The sequence below is a fragment of the Oreochromis niloticus genome, linkage group LG7 (genome assembly GCF_001858045.2).
Source record: "Oreochromis niloticus isolate F11D_XX linkage group LG7, O_niloticus_UMD_NMBU, whole genome shotgun sequence".
In the NCBI taxonomy this organism is placed as follows: Eukaryota; Metazoa; Chordata; class Actinopteri; order Cichliformes; family Cichlidae; genus Oreochromis; species Oreochromis niloticus.
This window is the reverse complement of record NC_031972.2, coordinates 54,201,006-54,219,206: the sequence shown is the minus strand read 5'-3', so window position 1 is coordinate 54,219,206 and position 18,201 is coordinate 54,201,006. Positions and strand designations below refer to the sequence as shown.

General features: G+C 41.9%; 1 protein-coding gene across 1 annotated transcript in view; it reads left to right on the top strand.

The window, feature by feature from the left end:
• The window catches only part of igf1ra (insulin-like growth factor 1a receptor), a 68,412-nt gene extending 51,590 nt beyond the window's left edge, over positions 1 to 16,822 (top strand). The window contains exons 6-21 of the mRNA XM_003440598.5: positions 1,101 to 1,309; positions 1,419 to 1,545; positions 1,668 to 1,903; positions 2,018 to 2,185; positions 2,575 to 2,782; positions 6,620 to 6,903; positions 7,400 to 7,542; positions 7,889 to 8,054; positions 8,144 to 8,246; positions 8,480 to 8,550; positions 8,647 to 8,876; positions 9,901 to 10,005; positions 10,189 to 10,348; positions 10,572 to 10,701; positions 12,656 to 12,790; positions 15,919 to 16,822. Of these exons, the coding sequence (XP_003440646.2) occupies positions 1,101 to 1,309; positions 1,419 to 1,545; positions 1,668 to 1,903; positions 2,018 to 2,185; positions 2,575 to 2,782; positions 6,620 to 6,903; positions 7,400 to 7,542; positions 7,889 to 8,054; positions 8,144 to 8,246; positions 8,480 to 8,550; positions 8,647 to 8,876; positions 9,901 to 10,005; positions 10,189 to 10,348; positions 10,572 to 10,701; positions 12,656 to 12,790; positions 15,919 to 16,444 (3,001 nt within the window). The 3' untranslated portion in view covers positions 16,445 to 16,822. The remainder of the gene's footprint in view (positions 1 to 1,100; positions 1,310 to 1,418; positions 1,546 to 1,667; positions 1,904 to 2,017; positions 2,186 to 2,574; positions 2,783 to 6,619; positions 6,904 to 7,399; positions 7,543 to 7,888; positions 8,055 to 8,143; positions 8,247 to 8,479; positions 8,551 to 8,646; positions 8,877 to 9,900; positions 10,006 to 10,188; positions 10,349 to 10,571; positions 10,702 to 12,655; positions 12,791 to 15,918) is intronic.
• Positions 16,823 to 18,201: the final 1,379 nt, after the last annotated feature.

The window sequence follows — 18,201 nt, the reverse complement described above, 5'->3', positions numbered from 1 at the left end:
ACAACATTTTCTGTGATCTGTTATTTATCATGTAAAAACTGAGATGTGTTGTTGAAATTGCATCTCTATATCTTATGTTAAGATATGTCAGAGATTAGATGTGTAGATGAACTTCTTTGTACTGACAGGAATGCAAGTTTCACTCATCCGGCCCACTTAGGATCAGGCTGTATGCGGGCCTTTAAAATATGTTTGACTTTGCTGGTCTAAAGAGAGCTGTTATGATAAGTTTCAAATAATGGGGTAGACTTCCATACAAATATATGCCTGAAAGACAAAATCTCAGGTTTTTGGGGTTTTTTTGCACTCTTGGGTCTGTATGATGCCTGAGGTAACAGCTGTGGCTAATATGGTTATAAAGCTCCGCCCACCAGAATCAGCCAATCAGACTAACGTTGGCTTAAATGGAAAGTGACCTTAAAGGGAAACGAGATAAAATGACTCAGTATGTTGTTATTATTATTATTATTATTGTTATTATTATTATTATTATTATTATCATCTGTTCCAGTAGAGTGCAAAAATTAATATGTTACTGTAATTTAGCACAATAGGTCAATGAAGAGATGAATTAATAATAATATTAACGATGATAATACATTTTCAGTAAGATTTAAACAAAGTTAAATGTACAGTCCATTAGGGTCTTCACTGTGATATTAACACTAGTCCAAGATACGAGTGAAAGTTTTTTTTAGTGATGGCCAAAGGGGTCATGGGAAAGCCTGTCGCCCTTCTTGTTATCATTTCTCCCAGGGTTAAGTTTCACCGAGGAATGCTGTTGAGGGTGGCAGGCATTCCTTTCCCTCTGGAGGTGTTCATCTGTGTTACTTGGACTGGTAGAGCTAAAAGTGTTGGCGTGACACTGTTTCTGTTTTATGTCCTCTTCTGCAGTAATAGAGGCCTGTTTTCAGGGAGACACACAAAGCCGAGGCCATAATATCCACATCTGCTGGTCCTTAGTGGGACCACCAGGTGGCAAAAAAAAGCTCCTTGAGCAACATTTAGGGGCACGTTATAGCCTGTGAAACACTTGATGTTTTTTTTTTGATGGAGACTATACGAGGTGTTTCTTACAGTCTTTTGATCTTTTTTCCCAGCATGTATTCATTCTCCGCCATCAACAATCAGAATCTGAAGTACTTGTGGAACTGGACTGAGCACAACCTGACTATTAGCAACGGACGTCTATTCTTCCGTCAGAACCCCAAACTCTGCATGTCTGAGATCTACATGATGTGGGATAAAACTGGCATAGCTGTGAAGCCAGAGGAAGGGGATTTCCGCAACAATGGCGAAAGAGCCAATTGTGAGTAAATTCGTGTGAATTTTTGGTCCACATTCATTCACTCATTCAGCTTGTGCACATGTTTTTACTTTATACATATATCTCACCGGGGGGCCCTCTGCCGTGACAGGTGAAAGCCATATCTTGAAATTCAAATCCAATATTACATCCAGCCATGTGATCAGTCTGACATGGGAGCGCTACCAGCCGCCCAAAAATGGAACCCTTATCAGCTTCATCGTTTACTACAAGGAATCGTGAGTACACAAAGGCTTATTATTAGCCTCTGAGCATTAAGTCATTTAGTGTCTTACTTTCATGTCAATGGTCTTTTTTTTTTTTTTTAATGAAATTCTTTTTTTTAATGTATTTTTTACAGTCCTTTCCAGAACATCACTGAGTTTGATGGCCAGGATGGCTGTGGCTCAAATAGCTGGCACATGGTGGATGTGGATCTTCCTAAAGATAATAACAATGACCCAAATGTCAGACTCCAGCACCTCAAGCCTTGGACTCAGTATGCTATTTTTGTGAAGGCCATCACCCTGCAAGAGAGCGACAAAGATGCCACTGGAGCAAAGAGTGACATCATTTACATTCGCACACGCCCATCGTGTAAGTGTGGCAGTCAGTTTTGGTTCTGGCTTCAGTTTTACATTATTATTGTTGCGCAACTATGTAAACACATGAACGACATAAAAATAATGTCATGTCTTTGCCCCGGTACAGTGCCGACTGTGCCTAAAGATGCCCGTGCATATGGTAATTCCTCAACAAAGCTGGTGGTAAAGTGGTCACCTCCACTTTTGCCCAACGGTAATCTCACTTACTACCTGGTCCGCTGGCAGCGGCAAGCTGAGGATAGGGAGCTCTACCAACATGACTACTGCTCCAAAGGTCTGCACTCCTAATTATTCTAATAAACAGCCAATGTGTCTTTATTCTCTGACCTTTCAAACCTTTCCAATTACTTAAAAAAGATGTTTAGTGCGAGTGGATCAAGTAGAAGAATGATATGAAGCTACTATAGTGAGGATCCAGTACATTAAAGCACAATGCAAAAGCAATGTCACTGGTAGCGAAGGCCACTCAGTCTTTCTTGCATCATACAAACATTATTTGTTTTTTTAAAACTAATATTAATGCACAGTTAAAAGAGGACAATGTCCTGGAAGAGCTTTAGCTTGCCAAAACAAAAAGCTGGTCATTGTAATTGGTAAGGTTGAATCCCACCCTTGCTAAACACTCTTTTGTCCTGGCTTTTCATTTCATATTTTCTTCAACAGACTTGAAGATCCCAATCCGGATCCCAGCGTCGGAGCTCACAGACATGGAAGAAAACACAAAGCCCACCAAGTCAGACCTAGCAGGGCCAGAAAAGGTCATGTGCTGTGCTTGCCAGAAGACACCAGAAGAGAAGGACCGTGAGAAGGATGACCGCGTCTTCTTGAAAGTTTTTGAGAATTTCCTCCACAATTCCATCTTTCTGGCAAGGTATGTCACATCAGTGGCCTCCTTAAACCGTTTATAGGCTGTGACCTCCCTTTCAAGTGCAGACAGCTATCAGAGCACTGAATGTAATTGCCTTGTTGGGTCAATGCGAAGACTGAGGTGGTGGAACGGGTTTAATGGCTCCTCTGTGGAGCGAACAAGATCTGAGCATGACGGGTGTGGACGGACCTGACGGACGCTGAGCTGGCCCGCTGAGGTCGGCCCTTTTGTTGGGTGGAGCAGATGAAGGAGACATGCTGAGTAGCTTCCAAAGCCTCCTCAGCACTCATGTGGCTTTTTTATTGCCGTGGCAACGGTGGCACAGGGGTTGATGGGGTCTACCAGGCAGCAATTTGGACAAAACAAACAAACCCAGGAGAGAGACGAGATTAAAGAGTCTGAAGGGCCTCGTTTGGCTACACACTAGCTGCTTATGCTTTTGTTCCCCGCAACAGGACTGACATCTGTGTTGTGTTATCATTTCACTTGCTCGTGGCTATGGATGTTTCAGTGTTCCTCTCCCACAGTTCTCGGATAGGATAGGATAGGATAGGATAGGATAGGATAGGATAGGATAGGATAGACTGATGGATATTCATTTGTTAAAATGATGAAGTTTATTTAATTGAACAGCACTGACCTTTTACTTCGTAGTGCTGTTCATGGAATTTGATCAATATGTTTTGGAGGAAAACTGCTAAAAATGGCTTTCTGTTGTAACTGAACTGTTATCTATCTACACCTCCTCTTCTCTCTGGCTGTGCTGATTTGTTTCAGTAGAAGTGTCTAGGAAACTGGCGGGTGGCAGGTCCCTGGCCCTCAGTGAGGAGCTCGGCCAGTGTATGCACAGACTCTCCACTGTAACACAGCCAGCATTATTACAAACCACTCTAGGGAAAATTAAGGAGTTTTTTTCTTTCTTCCTTTCTCAAAAGTTCAGGGTTTAGACCCAGGGTGAGGGAAAAGAGGGTGCATGAAAACAGAAAGAGAAAGAAAAGGAAATGTTTTCCATTCTGTCCTTCTCAACTTGGCACTTCACGCTACTCCTCCCCTTGCATGCTCTCTTTGTCCGAGACTTTTTTTTTCCTCCTTTTTTTTCCTGTAACGAGGCAGCTGCCAGGAAATGTACAGTGAATCCATCTGGAATCTAAATGAATGAGGGAAGAGCCCCATCAGCCGTAGAAGACAAGTAGAAAATAAGGAAAGCAGACTGATTTATGGGGGAAAGGGAAGGGGGCTGCCTCACGATGAATACATACAGATGAGGTGAAAAGGACTCCCTGAAGTTGCCTCTTCTTCTATCAGATGTTTCACTATTATCCATGATCCTGTTGTGTTGTATGAGTTGCCAACTGCTTACAATGTGCCACACTAACCATAGAGTGAATGTGTAGTCACGGCTTTCCTCTCTGGATTCCGATGCATAAAGGTAGAGCTTTTTTTAGCAGGTGAGGTCAGGGCACTGTAGTAACTCAGTAGCTACAAAGCATGTGACAGGTAGCAGATGATTTCTTTCTTTCTTATTTCACTGTCATTATCGCCCATACAGAAAGTCGAAGCCATAAAATGTCTGTCGCCTGCTCATTTCTCCTTCTTCTTCTTGGCTTTGATGAACGGCTACTGTCAGAGTGAATCAGTGTCACGAGTCTTTTGTCTGTAGTCTCTACCATGTTGTCAGTTTTCATGTATGTGTGATGTAGTCAGTAATAACTAAAAGGCTGGGCTCTGGTTTGCTGGACTGCAGCACTTTTAGCTGTCAGGGAGGAATGCTGACATGTCAGTGAAACTGCCTTTCCCACATTTCTGTCTTTGTCTGTGCACTCCTCTTCCTGCAGGTCTACTTGAAAATAAAACACGCATTCTGTAGCTTTTGCTTAGTTAGCTTCGTAGTTTAACATGGTAGTCTACTGTACTGTGCAAAAGTCTTCAATTTTATATTTTGCTAGGAAAATGGGGAAACAGGTGTAGCAGTTTACTGAAATGTGCAAACATGTGAGCCTTCTTTCTTGTAAATTTTTAAAGTCGTCTTCATGAATAGTTCTCCGGGCTTCTCCAATCTCTTAGGATCTTTGTTGTTTTTTGTTCTGTTCTTTGTCAAGCTGCAACAATCTTGAGATCCGGTTTTTGGGGAGGCCGGTCCATGACTGATAGTGTTGCACTGTGTTTTTTGCTACCCCATATGGTTTTACTTGCATTGGCAGTGTGTTTGGGATCATTGTCATCCTGAAAAATGAACCCTTTGCCTTTTTTACGCTTTCCAAATGGTGTTGCATAACTTGATCATTCCACCAATTTCGACAAAATCCACGACACCACTGGCCGAAATGCAGCCCCAAAGTATGACAATGTCTCTACCATGTTTTACTGATCACTGCAGACACTCACATCTCTCCTGACCTCCTCTGTCCATTGCTGCTCACCTGAACTGAACCTGTTGTCTTTGGCAACTAAAGAAATACTTCTGTGCTAAGTTGTCTGCTATGTGTAGGAACAACACTGCTGCATCCCTCGAGCTGGGTTCTTTTATAACAATTTAATGATTCAGAGATTCGTGTTAAGTTGCTGAACAACTAAACAAAACAAAAAGTTTCTCTGTAAATGCTCAGAAAAACAGAGAAATACCAAAGAAAGACCTTCAGAAAGCCTGGAGAACTACTGCTCAATGTAACTTCTAAAAATTAAAAGAAAGTCTGGCTTCTTGGAAGCTGAACTGAATCTTTATTGTTATTACAGCAAATAAATTGAGGTGCAACTCTCTCAGTGCAAAAGAAGAATAAAAAATAAAAGAATATATATATTTATAAGTCTATAACAACAAGCACAGTTGTTTCTGTACTGCACCACTTGTCAGTGTTGATGTAAATACCAACGGTATAAAGAGACAAGGGGTGGCTCAAGATTTTTGCACATGACTATAGGTACAAATTCTTGTTTCTGTGGATTTGTGGTTTCTGTTCATCTCATGAAAAAATTACAAAAAGTAGATTTTATGGTTTTGAATTATTAGTCAGATTGATAAAAACACTGTTTAATGGTGTTGTAGACCAAATAATGAATCTATTAATTAGTACAAAAACAGCAAATTATTAAAGATAGTAGCTGCAGCTCTAATTCTCAGTGTACAGTTTGAGTCATTTAGTTGAAGTTGTTATTTTTCTCTGAGCTAAGCTGTCTAAGCTAAAATTAAAACCCAGTCACTTGTTCATGTGACTTTCTCCTCATTCAGTTTCAGACAATCCCTAAACATGTCTGTGTAAGAGCTCTACAAAGGGCATCACTTTTATCTTCTCAGTCACAGCAAGTGCTTTTTTTCTTTGTCCGTCTGTCTTATTGACCACCCCGCATCTTTCACAGGTGGACAAGATGTCCTGTGGTATCTCCTGCTGCTAAGGTCACAGCTGTCATCGCCTCTTTGCTTTCAATTATGATGATGTCCAGGTCTTGGCAGCTCCACCCAGTATCATATGAACTTTGAGTGAACTGAAGGCTAAACATTACTTTTCGGAGTTTAACCTTTTGGGGGGTTTTTTATCAGGGGTATGTTGGACATTAGTGTTAATGTCTGTTTTTTGTATTTCTCTGTCAGTCAGCCTCTCGATGATCTAATGACCTAATCTGCACAGCACAACTGGGAGTAGCAATCACTCCGTGCTTTCCATGAAAGATGTTTAGCTTTGCGCAAACATTTTTTCAGGAGTTATAAACCATCACTGACATGTTACAATAAGAGTTCCAGGAGATACAATGCACCTTTTTGTCTTTTGTTTCCCCAGCACTGCTCATTGAATTTTAATGATCTGTGCTACAGGTTTTATATTCAATTGTGTCTTTGTATTTCAGACCTCAAGAGCGTCGGCGCAGAGACCTTTCTGGTACGGCAAACGACACACTGTTTTATGAGGGCGGCAGAGGGAATACCACTCTCGGCGCAGGGGATAACAGTACAGATGGCATTCCTCCAAACGTAGAGTTCCCCTTCAGTGAAGACAAGAGCACAACAGAGTATTTAGAGATCCCCAATCTGCGGCCCTTCACCGTCTACCGCATTGATATCCATGCGTGCAACGAGGTGGTGGGGAAGTGCAGCGCTGGAGCTTTCGTCTTCTCCAGGACCAAACCTGCAGGTTAGAAACATAATAAAAAGCCTGCATTCAGCTACCTGTTTTCAGTAATGCTGACAAATATAAAGAGAGTGCATTTCTTTTATTTACCTGAAAAAGTCACAAATATTACGAAAAATGGATATAGGGCAAAAAACGCTGGAAAAGGTGTATAATGTTGAAAAACACTTGGTCAAACATCTCACACTTAGTTGGATTAACTGGAAGGAGGTCGGTACCATGACTGGGTATAAAACAAAGCTGAGCCTTTCGGAAATAAAGGTGGAGAGGGTTAAAATCTAAATATAATATAAAAATATAAAATCTCTCAGTTTTCAAATAGATTGAGGATTTAAAATGACTCCAAGTGATTGTGTTCTGTTTTTGTTTTCATTTACACAGCATCCCTGCTGTTTTTGGTAACATAATCATGTGGAAAATGGAAAATGAAATGTGCTAGCACCTTTTCTGAAATTAAATATCCTTGTTTATATTATTGTGGTTGTGCCTGTTCCCCCAGTCAAAGCGGATGACATCCCCGGCAAGGTGATTTTTGAGAGGTGTGACAAAATCGAGGGGTGTGTGGTGCTGCACTGGCCAGAGCCCGTTATGCCCAACGGACTCATCTTGATGTATGAGATCAAGTTCCGCCTGGGTAATGAGGTGAGCTGGACTGGGGTAATTATAGCTTATTATCATAGGTCATTTCCTTTTTCAACATTGAAAAGCCCGGAATCCATGACCATCCAAATATTGTAAACAACTGAAAAGTCTCTCAGTGTTTGCTCAGTGGAGGATTCACATGTTTAAAACGTGCACCAGACTCCAATCATGCTCATGCACGCAGGACAAATAACAAACTCTACACAATAGAAAGCTGATTGGAGGAATCAAACCTTATTCACCTGAAATAAGAAACAAGAAATCATATTTTTGATTAGATGAGAACATTAACCTGATGGTATGTTTTTTTCCAAGCAGTAACCAGCGTGTGCTTGTTTTCTTCCAGCCTGAGAAGCACAAGTGTGTGTCGCGACAGGATTACCGCCGGTACAAAGGAGCTCGACTAACCAACCTTGGCTCTGGGAACTACTCCGCCCGAGTGCGTGCCACTTCCCCGGCAGGAAACGGCTCCTGGACAGAAAGTGTTTTCTTCTATGTGTCTCCACCTAAACGTAATGAACTTCTCCCTAATTACATGGAATGCAGAGGAATGAAAAATAAATAGGATTTGACACCATCGTTTTTTTTCCTTCTCTGACAGGTGATGACGGTGTTACGTTGTATGTGGTCATCATAATTCCCATCATTGTGACAATTTTTATCGCCAGCCTCACCACCATCCTCTTCTATGTGAACAAAAAGAGGCAAGTATCTTTTTGCAGACGCGCTTTTAAAACTGCCTGACAAAGTTCTTTGATTAAGCTGTTCTGCCTGGCTATGCTCGCGAAGCTTAATGATCAGTGTAATGTTAATTAGCGCTAATAGGTGTTGTTTTCATTAACGTTCCCCTGTGGTAAAGAGTAGACTTCCTCTTGAAAATTGTATACAGCATCTGCAATCAGACTAGCCTGCAGGCTAACTGAGTTTGTGTTAACAGGAACAGTGACAGACTGGGGAACGGAGTCCTGTATGCATCAGTCAATCCAGAGTACCTCAGTGCCACTGAGAGTAAGACTGTTGGATATTTGGTCTATTTTTCATTGGGTTTTTTGGGTGGGGTGTATAAACTCTGACGGTGACCCGCTGTCTCTTGTGCCACACCAGTGTATGTCCCAGATGAGTGGGAGGTGGCAAGGGAGAAGATCACTATGCACAGAGAACTGGGCCAGGGCTCCTTCGGCATGGTGTACGAAGGCATCGCGAAGGGAGTAGTGAAGGACGAACCCGAAACGAGAGTGGCCATCAAGACGGTCAATGAGACGGCCAGCATGAGGGAGCGAATTGAGTTTTTGAACGAGGCCTCTGTCATGAAGGAGTTCAACTGTCACCATGTGGTAAGTTGGACGCGTCATCAAATCCTTACCATCTGGTTCATGTGGTTATTAATAATAAACCAGCGCATTGTCATAATGAATCCAGTCACGAGACGAAATTGATCCTCGCAGACGTAGACTCAAGTACGCTGCGGTTGTCTTTATTCCGACAGCTGCAGCATGAGTTACAGCTCAGACTCCAGGATATATTGTATATTCTCACTTCAGTGTGATCACAGCATCAGTAACTGCATAAAGTGGATGTTTTGTTAAAGCCTTTTTATTAGTCACTGTTTTGTTTTTTAAGGATAAAGATCTTTAACAATGCTCCAAGCAACAACAACAAAAAAAACACATTTAAATTGCAAATGCAGGATGGAGCTGAACTGTGTGTGTTTGTAACTTGTGCTTCTGAGTCAGACAGCCTACCTTACTACCTAGTAATTTATTGCTACTGAATGCACTATGTGGTGGTCTTTAAAGTTATCTAGATTTAGTGGAAACCAAACATTTTATTCTAACAAGAAATCACACAAAACCCAACAGTGAGAAAGTCTAGTGAGACTTTTCCTTTGTGCTTCGATTTGTGGGAGAATGGTGTCGATTAATGGAAAATACAAAGTGACTTGAGTCAGGACCACTGTAAAAAGTGAATACTCACATGTGCAGTAATTTGGATTTGGTGGCATGGGTCTGTTCTGGGGTATTCTTGGCATGAGGTGGGGTGAACAGCAACATGATCCGCCAAAGGCAGGTAGACAAGTTAAAGGAGCTTTAATAGTGTGCCATAAGAGATTTGTAGAAGTGTAGAAGGGTATCATCAATCTGATGGATCACAGCTGAACTTGACTTGCCTATTTGAATGAACTCTGTGCTGTTTTTTCTTTTTTCTTTTCTTTTACTTTTTTCAGAGCTTAAAGTTTTGTGCATATTTCATATTTTCCTATGTGGAGAAAACCTACTTTGAAGTTATATGTAGTATGTATTTTGGACACGGTTTTGTTTTATCAGAGCTGACCCCTCTGCACTACTGTGATTAATGTAGGTGCGGCTGCTTGGCGTGGTCTCTCAGGGACAGCCAACCTTAGTGATTATGGAGCTGATGACTCGCGGAGATCTCAAGAGCCACCTGCGCTCCCTGCGCAAAGAAGTAAGCAACCTGTCCACGTGTGCACACACACACACACACACACTTCTTCTGCCACCCTCATACATCATCCACTCTTCGCTTTGTTTCGTTTAGCTGATTAAAGCAGAAAGGCGTGATATGTCGACTGACTGAATAGTGCTTTTCATGGAGTTTCTCTTCTCACCGCCTCTTGCTCTACCGCAGAACGCCACCAGCCAGGTCTTACCCCCACTCAAAAAGATGATCCAGATGGCTGGAGAAATCGCAGACGGTATGGCGTACCTAAACGCCAACAAATTTGTCCACAGAGATCTGGCAGCGAGGAACTGCATGGTAGCAGAGGACTTCACTGTGAAGATTGGAGGTAAGTCAAGTTAATATATTGCCTTCAGCCTCCCCCGCTCTGCCGGCCTTGACAAAAAACTGTTTGGATTTCAGTGTCGGACCCAAGCACGTTAATGTAGATGGACAGAGGGGAGGGAGGAGGTGAGAGGAATAGATGAGCTCTCTGGAGCTCCCTCTCCCACACATAATGAGTGATACTTAGTGGCTTCCTCAACCTCTGCTTTCATTTTTTTTTTCTCCAGATTTTGGCATGACCAGAGATATTTATGAGACGGACTACTACCGAAAAGGAGGAAAGGGCCTGCTGCCTGTCCGCTGGATGTCTCCAGAGTCACTGAAAGATGGCGTGTTTACTACAATGTCTGATGTCTGGTATGGCAGCAAATCACTCTTACATATACACAAGCCTGCATTAGACATGTATGAACCTCCTTAAATCCAGAAAGATGCAAAGTTTTCCATAACCACCTCAATATTTTTTTTTGCCTTTTGTCCTTGTCTATACTCTAAAACAGTTCATGCTGTGGCAAAAAACTAGATAATATATTCTTATTATAATTTTCTACTTCAGTTTTTTTTTTTTTTTTATCATGACTACTGTTTCCAAAAGCATCCAAACCTTTGGTTTTCTGGCTGCCTCTTTGGAAATTCCTGGCAAAAAAAAGTATAGGCCAGGAGTATTCCTCTTCTTTTTTTTCATTTACTGACAACTCTATTATTCCACTGTTTCGTAGATTCCCAGCCTACAGCACTGCCACTTTTTTCCTGTGTTTTACTACTGTTTACTAGAACCCCCTGCGTGTTTGTTTCCCCAAATGTCACGGGTTAGTCCCTAAGAGTGGGCTTAAACTGCTCCAGATGTCTTTAAATGAGAGGTTGCCGTGCCAGCACAAACACACCTCCACATTTTGTGTACTATATCCTCCCCTTTGATGTTGTAAAGAAGTTTAGTGTAAGATAACCCTGATGTCATCATGAGTAGGTGACTGTTTGAAATCCTGGTGTGCAGTATTGTAATAGGCCTTTTTTTATTTATTTTGTTTTTAAGTTTAGCATACCATTTGAAAATTTGGCTAGCCAAAGTAGTAGAGTAAACAAATATTGTGGTCATTGCGAGACAGTCTTGAAGTTAAACTGAAGAAATACTTCATGCTGAGGTTTTTCCTGCAGTATTGTAATCATGTAAGCTGTGTTACAACATACCGTGCCACACGTCATGAAGTTAAAAAAAGAAGCGCGGTAAATGCTCAGTACCAGCTCTCCGACATCCTGCGCTCATTTTGGATTCTAGTGCAGGTTATTTGGGGAGTTTAAAGTTGCAATATTTAAAATAGCATTCATCTTTTTGGGGAACTTGTGGACAGATATGAGCTAAGGATACATGACACACTCCAAAAAGAAAAGAAAAGAAATGAAGCCTGAAATAAAGTCAGCAGTTTCAGCTCAGCTTGTGCGCTGTTAGCACTGCGATCGATGGATGCCAGTGAGAGTATTTCAGTCCAACACGGACAGAACAAAAAGTCAGAAACTATCGGTTAGCCTTAGATTCAATTTGGTTCAGACATTCACTGTACCCAGGAGATGAATCCCACTTACTGCTTTACAGCCACTTTCTCTGCCTTTTCATCTTGCTTCATCACAAGATCAGAATTTTCAGTCTTCTAATACATTTTTTAATGACTACATTCCAGTAAATCTCACCAACTTAACACAATAAACTAAGGCACTGAGCACGCCAAATCAGATACCTGCTTAGCATCATCCTGACATCAGCTTTTTTTCTCTTCTGTATATTAAAAGGCATTTATTACCTTTTCTGTATCAGTCAGTCAGGCTGTTTGACATTTAGTCCCTTTAAAACCATTACTAGAATATTCCTCTCTGTTTAGGTTGGACATTTATGCACATCTCAAGCACCACGGCTCTCAAACAAGCACCATATGTGGCTCTTATTAAAAAAGGAATATATAACAAATGTGATTTTTACTTATTGTTTGTATGCGTGTGAGTGTGTCCAAACAGTGCAGCTCAATTTTGAGTGGAGGGAGTTTTTGCTTTTATTAGGTGGTTACCGAGTATTACTGGTGAGGCATTTTCAGGTCACTCTGATAACAATTTAGTCACTAACAAAGAGGACATAATTTCTTTCAAATTTAGAGTGATGATGTAGGATAGGCTCTTCAAAGTAAAGTTTATTCCTAAGCAATAAAAGAATATGTGTGCTTGATTGATGGTTAAAATAAACGTTTACTGTGAAAGCCGAAAGAGCATTACATAAAAGACCACAATATATTACTTGAATATGGTGCCTAATCTCTCGCTGCAGGTCGTTTGGTGTCGTGCTGTGGGAAATCGCCACCTTAGCTGAACAGCCTTACCAGGGGATGTCCAATGAACAAGTGCTGCGCTTCGTCATGGAGGGAGGACTCTTGGACAAACCTGACAACTGCCCTGACATGCTGTAAGTTTTTCTTTTTTCAAATCTGTGACCCTGCCCTTAAGAGCAATAAAATTAAGTAACATCAGCTTGGATTTATGATGGATATTGAAGGATATTTTATCCTCTACAGCCGCAGCCATGCATGTCTTCTGTCCTATTAATATTTTTGCCCTGTTTTATTTTAAGTTGTGGCTCTGAGTGTGAAGGATATCGTGTGTATAAGTTGAGGTAGAGCCAGAACGAGGGCCGACATTCACGTCACAGGATAAATGTGGTCCGTTGACGACATGGCTTCAGTGGTCAGCTGGCAGTGAGAACCCTGCTCAGCCTTCAGCGCCGGCCCATAGAAGGGATGCCACAATCAGTGTGTGAAAGATGCCCCTCATTCCTACTACGGAGGGAGGCCTGTCTGTCAGCGTGGTGGATGAGAAAGTTATCATTATTTAACTTCAAATTAATCAGTCAATCAATCAATCAAACACTTTGGCTGTTAGAGGGGAAAGAAAAGCCAGAGCACAGCCCGCCCGTCGGCATGCAGCGCTGCATACATGCATTTCGATTCTCCGTCTCTGACCTCAATAAGAAGGCATTCTGCTCTCTCCCCTCCCACTCTCCACGGCTGACCTCACCTTAGAAAGAGTGCGAGTAGCAAAAAAAAAGAAAAAGAGGATCAAGTGTTGTGCAGACACAAACCTCGCGTTTCTATGGCAGCGTGGCTGTTTTGTCCTGATTACAGGAGTGTGTGGATTGTGTTACAGAGGTGGTGGAGTCGGGGCTTAGCCCTCCTGCTCTGCGAGCAGCACACATGGAAGTCAGGGCACTGCCGATGGTCGCCTCTGCTGTAGTGACTTAATGGAGATTTCCAGAAGATTGCCCAAGTGCAGTGAAGCCAGAGAGTTCATACAAAGACTGAATAGAAAGATACAGAAAAAGTGGAAGTGGGCAGGTTAACACAAACAGGGATGAGTCATATTTGGAGAGCCTTGAATGTCTCCTACTTGTACTATTTCCTTTGTTTCTCAGGTAGCTTTGGTCACTGATTGTTATTCTCATGTTTCTGTCTAGAGTTTCCCAGAGATAAAAGTGCTTTTCCTCTTTCGGAATTGGAAAATAAATGTGACTAAATTAAACATCATTATTTTTCTGTGGAATATCACTTACATGCTATTATGCGTCAAGGTTTTGCCACGCCGGGGAGGTTGCACGTGTGAAGTTTTTCAGATCTGGCAGGGATTCCTGTTCAGGTTTATTAAGCATTTAGCATAGATGTTTCGAGACTATTCTGCACTCACACTTGGCCTGAAATTGCATCTGTTTCTGATTTTTATCAAGCTTTGTTGGCTTATCTCTTCGGTGAATATTTGGCTTTATCCAGGCCAGTGAAGATTTTCTTATAATTCTGACACTCACTATCTCATATTTGCTTGTAACCGTCCTTATACAGTATATCGGACAAGGAGGTCAGAATGTGTTTATTGGCCAAGTAGGTTAACACACATTAGCTCTCACTATATTTTAATACCATGCAGATGGCAAATTCGCAGGATAATACAGATACAGACATACAGCCAAGCAAAGATATCAAATCAGCCAGAGCAAATAAAGAAAAACAGAAACAAAAAAGCAGAGCTGAGGCAAACCATCCGAGGCGCCATCTCAGTAACTCAATAGCTGCTGCTCAGTTGTATTTATACAGCACATTTGGTACACTCAAATTTGAATGTGAAGTGAAAAAAAAAACACAGTTAAAGAACAAGTGGAGTTTTAATGCGGTGCAAGTAAAGCTCGTGTAATCTGTTTTGTGTTGCTGACAGGTCCAATGTGAGTCAGTTTAGCCAAAGCATGTGGCCTGTGTGTCACGACCGGCAGGATGCTGACAAGAAGTCAGGATTTACAGTGTTTGTTTTCTAAATTTGCATCAAGAAGCCTCGTGCGAGACGGCGTCGAAGTTTGCAGCAGACGGGTTACTCTGGTGCATCGGCCTTACTTCCAAGCGCCGTGCGCTTTTTTCACGGGAGGTCCTTGCTGCCTGAGCTCGGACATCTGAACGTCAACTTTGAGACACTTCCTGCACTTGTGCAAAACAAGTCTGAGCCACCCCCTGCTGCTTCAGAGCATGAAGCGAGGCACGTGCTTAAGAAAGCTTTACCCATAATTCCTCTGGCGCGGAGAGGAGCTGGCACCCAGCTGCAGAGGTTATTCTAGATGGCAAAGAGACCACTAGGAAAAACAAGACAGAGGGAACAGCAAGAACGGAGCAAAGATGGCCAAGGTGTTTATGTCAGCGGGCCTTAGAGAGTATTCTGAGCTTGTTTGTGTATAATTGGAGCTGTGGTGTGCGGTCCAGCACCACACAAAACTGTAATAATTCTCCCGTTTATGATGTTGTTTTGACATTCCCAAAGCTCGGTTGCTGGCCTGGCACAGTAACCTTAAGTATGATTTACTGTTCTGCTGAGTGCATGCTACATTTCTGATCTTACTGTATTTGTTGTTAAAAAGAAAAAACAAACAGAATGAAAAAGAAAGAAAAAAAAACCGGCAAAATTTCAAAACAATTGGATTGGCATAAAAATAGTTTGTGGATTTACTTACTATATTATTGCCACTGAAAGCCTTGTAGCTTGCAGCAACCTTGGAACGCACGCACATATATTTAGTCTTTTGGCCAAAGTCTTACAGGGTTTTAATTATATAATTTTATAGGACAGTATTTAAATAGAAGGCATGCTCACCGAGATTACCTGCCAACAAACCTGCTTTGAATTAATGAGCAGCTACAAGTGGTAAGGACGGGCATTTACAATAACTACATCCTTTTCTTTTCTTTTTTTAAAGAAAAAACTTTGAAGCCTAAAATCTAGTGTAGTACACTTTACCAATGCTGATATTACAGTCTCTGTTCTTTCTTCACGATCAGTGTTATGAACTGAGTTGTAGTGCCAAAAAGCACTGTTTCTCCTGCCACCTGCTGGACAGAAACAAGACTTACAGGGCCACATGCTGTTTTCATCCCTCCTGTCTTTACCGGTGTAAAGTTTTCTTATATGTTTCACTTTAAGAAGTTTCTGTTTGTCAGTTCAAGCTGGCGTGTGAGAAATGTTTACACAGAAATGACAAAAATGATGATTTTATCATTTATCTTGCAGGTTTGAACTGATGCGAATGTGCTGGCAGTATAACCCTAAGATGCGTCCGTCCTTCTTGGAGATCATCAACAGCATCAAAGACGAACTGGATCCTCCCTTCAGGGAAGTGAGCTTCTTCTACAGCGAGGAGAACAAGCCGCCGGACACAGAGGAGCTGGACATGGAGGTAGAAAACATGGAGAACATTCCACTGGACCCTTCATCCGCGAGGCAGCCGTCGACTGCTGTCATTTCCTCGTCTGGGTGTGCAGGAGGCATGTCTCCTCCTTCTACGCATCAGTTATCCCCCATGCAAGGCCCGAGTACGCCATTACTGGGACCTGTTTCTAACTCTCCTCCCGGCCCACTTGCTTCAGCCTTGGCGTCTCCAGGACTAGCCTTGGAGAAGCACTCAGGACATGCTTCGGCCAACGGGCCTGTCGTGGTGCTGCGGCCCAGTTTCGATGAGATACAACCCTATGCACACATGAACGGGGGCAGAAAGAACGAACGGGCGCTACCACTGCCCCAGTCATCAGCCTGCTGATATCAGACCAGCCCTCTCCTCCTTCCCCTTTTACACAGGGTATCACAGACCTCTCATCTGTCTCTTAAGGAGGGATGGATGAGGTAAGAAATTACTTTCTTCTACTGTTTGCCAGTAGATGGTCTCTCCACTCTTAAGGTCAAACATAAACTTGGAAGAAACGGAAAAAAAGATAGCACAGAGCAATTGGAGTTTGGTGGCTCAAGCTCAACACTGGGAAACTCCATCCTGCGCAGCCTGTATCTGAGTCTTTGTTATGTAAGAGTCCTTAAAGAAGGAAAATGATACAGGCTTGTATCCTGACTTACAGATTTACACATGAACTTTAAGAAAATCTTTTTTTTTTTTTTTTTAAAGCATATCTGCCAGCAAAACCAACAGAAGAGCACTTTTTCCTGATGATTTTCAGAGGTGATGTGATGGATATTCGAGTGTGTATTTATACAAACACATCATTCTCTCCATAATAGGGTATAGCTCCATTTCTAAAATTACTTTCCATCAAAATGACTGTATTCACATGAGCAGACGGCCTCATGTTGCATGAGGATTAGAAAGGTTCCAACTTTTCTGATCCTCTAAGATCTTTTTTTTTTTTTCATTTTATTTTACTGTTGATGTTTCTATGGGATTTTGTCCTGTGTAGGTCAGAATGGTAGAAGAAGGTCTATTTTCTGCCAGACTATTGCCAAATCATGCTTTCTCTTCAGTTTCCTAAAAGGTGTCCCTTCTTACTGACGGTTGTGGTTCAGAGTTGTGTCTGTGTGGAAGATAATGCCAAGATTGTTTGGCTGTTTTCAGTCTTCATGTTTATCTGTCACTGCTCCTGGAGCAGCTGTGTGTGGGAGTTTGCTGCCTTCACAATTAGTTATCAATTATTTTCTATGTTTAACGCAGATTTGACTGGTTCCATCTCAAAACTGAGGACTGGCTGACCTGTTCTTGGTCTATGTAATAATTTTTCTCTTTTTCTGTGTGCACACCAATCACATGGCGGTACAGTGGTGTGGTGGTTAGCGCTGTCGCCTCACAAAGAGAAGGTTCTGTGTTCAAATGCTAGCTGCGGACACTGTCTGGAGTTGACGTGTTTTCCCTGTGCCTGTGTGGGTTCTCTCCGCGTACACTGGCTTCTTCCCACAGTCCAAAGACGTGCATGTTAGGTCAATTGATGTTTCTAAATTAGCCGTGGATGTCTGCTACAGCCTGCATCCATGGCCGTTTAAAATGTGACTGAGTGGTCAGCAAGACTAAAAGCACTATATATGTGAGAGCATTACAAACACCTGACAAATTAACAGAAAATGAGCAAAAAGAGAAAAGCTGTGGTGCTGATTGGCTAATCAAAAGTTTGCTTGCCCACTTACATACCCTTCTTTACTTTCATCTTTCAAACATCTGAGGGAAGAAGGCATGTGACTGAAGCACAGCCAACTCTGAGTCACAGCCTCAGTCTTTGTTTAATTTATTTAAAAAAAGAAAAAAGAAGAAAAAAAAGACTGAAAACATCAAAGCATCAGAAGGTCAAACTTCTAATGAGCAAATCACTGAACTTTATACTTATACGTACAACTCTGGCTCCACTTTGACTTCTAACCTTTTTTTTTCTGAGATTTTCAATTGTGCATTTCACAGTGGGAGGTGAACATCGTTCGCCGGTACTGCTGTACCGAATACAACGCAAGAGACAGAAAATGAGGTGATTTTAGTAGCCTAGAGACAGCTTTCAAGTCACAGGTGGTCTCTTTTTAGAATAGTCA